The sequence below is a fragment of the Arachis duranensis genome, chromosome 10, assembly GCF_000817695.3.
Source record: "Arachis duranensis cultivar V14167 chromosome 10, aradu.V14167.gnm2.J7QH, whole genome shotgun sequence".
Taxonomy (NCBI): Eukaryota; Viridiplantae; Streptophyta; class Magnoliopsida; order Fabales; family Fabaceae; genus Arachis; species Arachis duranensis.
The window spans coordinates 549,618-556,015 of NC_029781.3; the positions used below are offsets into that span (position 1 = coordinate 549,618).

Below are 6,398 nucleotides of genomic sequence, written 5' to 3' on the forward strand. Positions count from 1 at the left end.
ATACTCGGAAGTGCATTCTTCACCAAAATTAAGAATAATTGTTCCATCAGAATACGACAGTCGTGATTTTTCAACCCAAATAAGTTGCGCTGTCGCAAATCAACACAACGAGCAACATTGCTAGAGTAACTATCTGAAAAGGCCACATTCTGCATATGTTTAATTTGGTTTGTTATGTTAATTGAGTTGTTTTACTTGGTTTAAATTTGTTTAATTAGTTAAAAAGTAAAAAAAATTAAACTTTAATAAACATTCTTTGTCAAAATAGGCAAAATAATAGAAAATCTAAAATTTTAATGGAAAATTTGAATTTGGCGGCGATTTTGAAACCGCCGCAAAACTATAAACTTTTTTCTTCCTATCCGACATTTAGCGGCCAAATTGGGTAATCGCAATTTTCCTTCACATACTACAGCAGTTAATAACCGCCGCCAAACCCAAATTGCATTTTGCAACGGTTATTCCAGCGGTTGACTAAAACTGCCGCAATCCGTTTTGCCGCGCCCTATCTTCCGGCGTTTTCAGGAACCACCGCGAAATATTTTGCGGCGGTTCAAAACCGCCGCTGAATGGCTCTAGGAACCGCCACTAAATGGCATTTTTGTTGTAGTGCGAAAAAATACTTTAATTATTTTTGCTTTTTATATTATTTTATAATACTTAATATATAATTATATTTAATATCGTTAAAATTGTACTTCTTTCAATATGTTATTCATGGTTCCTTTATTAATAACTTAAAAAAAATAAATATAATCAATTTTTTAACTAATTATTAACTAAGATTACTAACACTGCAGGAAACATCTCTTCATGTAATTGTAAAGAGAAATACGATGAACATATTCAAATATTTGTTACAAGAAGGAAACATTTATACTATAAAAAATTTAAAAATAGAAGATATAAATGATTTGTATAGACTAATTAAAGGTACAATGAAAACAATCTTTTACTCACAACTATTGTGAAAGAAATTAAAGATTTAATTTTGAACATTTCCCAACATTTTTTTGAATTTGCATCACTTGAAACGATATTGTCTAACAACTGGGTCAAAGAAAAATATTAACAAGGAATTTTACTTTATATTATTTCAAATATTCCTATTAAAAACAATTTATTCAAAAATAAAATTATACACATTTTTGTTCTTTTTATTGTATATATCATTGAAAAATTGCATGCACATTGAGAGATTAAGGAGAAAAAAATCATACAAATTTAAGATACATCTTCGAAAGAAGAACATATATATATGCAAAGATAGAATAAACAACACAATAGAAAGTGCATACAATTCAACAATTCATAAAAAATATGCCTTCACAAGAATCTATGATAGAAAAAGAAAACAACAACTCTAACAATAACCAATACAAAAAAAAACAAGCGTCAGATAAAAAGACTAAATCTATCAACTAAAACAAATATAAAAATCAAACCACAAAACAAAATATCACTTTATACGATTCCAATATTCAAATATTTTATACTACAAATTATTTTAAATANTTTAGTCCTCGTACGAATATATTATCAATTGACTGATAATGTAACAAAAGAATCCTTATTTAATTTATTCATTATTATAAGACAATAATTATATTTGACTCTAATCCATCGTGATCAGTTGGTATTTAATAAAGCCCAGGGTTGTTAAAGTTCATCCGTTTATGAGTCCACGTCTAGTAGTGTCTTCCTTCAAATAATTAGTTATGCGCCTGCACATATAATTATATATTATTTTCGAATAGTAATATATATATTTGACTATATGCAGTGCGTATGACATATCTGTTCGATAATTTATTAATCCTTCAAATAACATGCATAAGATTATATTATGTAATACTTGATTAATGATTATTATTTATCTATAATTATATTATGACATATTCATTTGACAGATAATAAAAATTTATACGATTAAGACTTCAACTAATGCTAAATGCCCATCACACTGAGAGTGAAGAAAAAGTTATTAATTAATGTTAGGAAGAAATTAAGTATAAGAGATTTACCTAAGCTTTTATTAAATTAGGGGGCACCGTGATATATCCTGTTATATGCATGAGTCATGTTACTTATATGTAGCTATTTAAATAACCCTATAATCTTGTGATCATTTCACAGGCGGCTATGCCATATATAGCTAGCTAAAACATATATATTTATATAAAAATGCTATTTATTAATATGGAAATCATGGCGGCATATAATCAAAGTGATTATGTGAAAGTGATGCTGCTGATGTCATTAATGATGTGTATGTGTAGTTGCTAAAACAGCTAGCTACAGGTCCAGAGAAGACTAATAACAACATACCTTGATCAAATTAGGTTCAAAAATGGTACCTATATTTTGAGTGCAAGTAAGATTATTAACATTTTGTTCACAATACAAGCGTCATCACCATATATGATGTTAAAACCTGCGGTAAAAGTGAGATAGATTTAAATTGGTAAAAATTCAGGTGAAGTTCACTTCACATGAAGTTGATATCTGAAAACTGTTAGATAAAAATTTAGTCAAATCAGTCAAATCATCTAACAACTCTCAGATATAAACTTCACGTGAAGTCGACTGTACTTGAATTTTCACCTTTAAAATTAATTAATTATATATGAAATGATCATATTAAGAGTTAAGTATTCACTAAATAGAATAATAACTCTTTTATAGTAGGTTGGTGGATTAATATTGATGTTCATGAAAGTGAGAGTAACTTACAGCTCGGCTATTATTGTCGGCACCTACACGGCTACAATAATACGCGGCTTCCTTTCCTTTCGTCTCTACCAAAATACCAAACCAATAATATCACTTTTTTTTTCTCATGTGCTGTAACACTATGCGAACTATTCATTACTCACAAATTTTCGCTCAATAATTAAATTTTATTTTTTATATCTAATTGCTAAAAAATATTAAATATTTAAAACTTGTTATAAAAGATATGGAGTCACTCAAATAAAGATATTTAAAATATTTTTTAAATATATTTTTTAGTAATTTAAACTTAACACATATAATCGATTAAATTGTGTTATTTTTATTAAAATTAGACCAGACAAATTAATTTAATCGAAAAAATAGCAAATCAAATTTAGATCGGTCTAAATTAATATTATCTTTTATAAAAAATTACCGATTTTTCGGCCAAATCAATTTGTCTGATCTAATTTTGATAAAAATAATATAATTTAATTAATTATATATATTAAATTTTAATTACTAAAAATATCTTTTTTAAAGATATTTTAAATGTCTTTATTTGAATGAGTTTCTAAAAAATAAGCTTAATAAAAAATCGATACCAAAGAATTGGCCATAATTACTACCTCCGGTTTCGTTTTTTTCACACTCTAAGATGGTGTTGCCGGCAACAACCACCATTTTGAATATTGATTGCTTTCAAACTCCACAATATGATGAAACTCAAACTTAAACTTCATCCAATTACAATGCATTAATTAGAATGGACCCTTGACGGTGTAGAAAAATGAAAACATAGCACGGAAAGTGAAAGGAAATTACCCAAAGGACTAGGCGGCGGCTTAGCTAGCCACATGGCTATTTTGGAAAATTGAAATTCAATACCAAAAGAACATTGCTCCCTATTCTGACTAGTATGAACATGACCCTTGTTTTATTAAATTAGTTTACCATTAAACATTATTCCACACCGTTTCTTCAAACCCCAAATTCTTCTCTTTGACTCGGCCACTCCTTAAAACTTGGTCTCCAAGCTCCCTCCCTCTCTCTTTCTCTCTATATATTTCAATGCTCTTACATTTTTCACTCACACTCATAATCCTAATATTATTATTATTCTCCCAACACTTGCTTTTCTCTCATTCCTTCTCATCATGTCTCGCTTTGCAACCTTGCTTGTTCTGTTCTTAGTTACCTTCTCTGCTTCCTTGTGTTGTTGTTCAGAAGCTAGAAAACTTCAACTCAGGGGAAACAGGGGAAACAGGGGAATCAAGGTTGTTGACCCTTCTCCAAAGAGCAGCTTGTTCTTCAGCTCCCTTCCAAAGGGCACCGTGCCGGCATCCACACCGAGCAAGAAGGGACATGCCATGGAGGTTGATGAGAAGCTCATTGCACGAAACCTCATTAGTGTTGAACGAGTTCTTCTCACATCTGTCCCTAGCCCTGGTGCTGGCCATTGATTCATTTTCATTCCTTTCTTTGTTGATCACTTCACAACACATTTTTTTATTTCTTCAATTTTGTCATATTCTTATATTATTACATTTTTTTTTTTCTTTATATAGTTCAAAATGAAGACTATAAACATTAGCAGGAAACTAAAAATAGCTAGGGAGGGAATATAATTGAACTGTGTAAAGATGTAGATTAAGATTTGTAGTGTATATGTCTCTGTTTTCCTCTGTTTTCGGATTCTCTCCATTCCCTTGATGAGGTGAAAACTATATATATGTGCAGTTACAATTTTGTATTCTATATAATATGATCAACTTCTGTAATGCTTTGTATAAGTATTATATTTTTTACATCAAGATATGTTGTTAATTATGTATGTAGGTATTAGGACTTGTAGGGTTTGCCGAATGGAAGAAATGTTGGCCATTCAATCCGGTTTCATAGTCAAATAATTATGTACAAGCAATTGCTTTTGATTATATTATTATTATTTGACCAAATAACCTTAAAATTAGGTGAACACTTAATTAAATATGTCAAATTATCTAATGATTCTTAATTCTTAACTAACAACTTTACTTAAAAATAACTGCAAGTGAGTTTCTACGTTAAAATTATCAGCATTTGTGTATTACAAAAAGCAATGCAACTAAATAATAGTGAAATATTCAACTGCTAATAAAACAGAGGCTTGGGGAAAAATAGTTGGTCTATAAAAAGGCTACTCGTACGTCTAAATATACAAAACACTTTATTACTAAATAATTATTTTCATAATTACAATTTTACAACTAATGTTGGGATTTCAAAAGAAATATTTCAAATTTCAATTTGCATGCTAGCCATGCTAATTAATTAAAACAATTTTTGTCAATCCAATATAATAATCCTCAAAAACAGGTTAGATGTGATTATTTATAAGGCTAAGTTAGATATTTCTGTTAAAGATTATTAGGGTATATCTTAGGGTGAAGCATATATAACATTAGCTTAATTCTTTGAATATTTGGAATGAAAATAGAATTGTTGGAGTGCAAAGTTGTTGAATGTGATGCCTAATATATAACCCATACTGTAGCCGATTTTAGAGGCCAGGGCAAAGTAGGTGAGATCTTCAATAAAATTTAAAGTAACAGAGAAACAGGGAAAAATGGCATTGGATATGGGTTCTGGTAACACAAACAAGTAGTGGTCTTCCACTTGGGTTGCATTTTGGCGAAACTATGACGGAGAAAACGCGTCCAATAATAAATAATATTAAATATAATATATAAATATAGCTTAACCTAATCAGAATCACTACCCAACTATTGTTTGTTTGTTATACTGTTTATGAATATTATGGGTTGTTATAAATTTAGAATGAGATCATCACCGTCTAATGTCATTGAACAATGAACATTGGTTATTTGCATCCTGTGATCTTTTTATATATATAAGAATAAGAAAATGGGCCGTGAACTCCACTTTACATGGAAAATGTGATGAGCTGCTATTCATTGACTTTCGAAATTTTCTGTTTTGTATTTTTATTCTTTTTCCAAACGAGAAGAAGTTATGTCCCTTTCGATTTGCGGTTCCTCAAAAGTCATAAAGGCCTCCCACGTATATTTCTCCAAGCTCACGATGTGCATGTTATGTAATCTAACAAGTAACAACACACCTTGTTGAGTTACTGTATTTATGTATCAAAACACATTTTATATTTAGGGTGAAAACTCATATGAAATCGACTTTACGTAAAATTGATAATTAGATGATTTGATTGATTTGACTAAATTTTTATCTAAGCTCAGCTATTAATTTCACGTGAAATCGACTACATTTGAATTTTCACCTTATATTCTGTGATATTTGTTCAACGTACATGTTTATTGTGTCCACTTATATCTTAATAAAAAATAAAAAGTTTTCTAACACACTTTGGTACACTTAAATATTATTATGTATCAACGTGTCTAATTTTATTATTAACATATAATTTTAAAATTTTAATATTAATAAAATATTAAAATATCACTATAATTTATATAAAAAATATTTTAAATTTTATATATATATCGTATCCATATATCTTATAAAATTATAAAATTTATATGTCTGCATATCTAATATCATGTTGTGTTTTATGTCCGTGTCTATGTCTCATAATATATAATTGAATTTATTTAAGAAGGTTCTTGCTTTCTTCCCATTCTATTCAATCCCTTTACAATAGATTAGGA

General features: G+C 28.9%; 1 protein-coding gene across 1 annotated transcript; it reads left to right on the forward strand.

Moving 5' to 3' along the window:
- The first annotated feature begins 3,770 nt into the window (after nt 1-3,770).
- LOC107468101 (precursor of CEP14) lies at nt 3,771-4,529 on the forward strand. The gene has a single exon (XM_016087337.3). It carries the CDS (start codon nt 3,873-3,875, stop codon nt 4,176-4,178), a length of 306 nt encoding a protein of 101 aa, XP_015942823.1. The 5' UTR covers nt 3,771-3,872; the 3' UTR covers nt 4,179-4,529.
- Nucleotides 4,530-6,398: the final 1,869 nt, after the last annotated feature.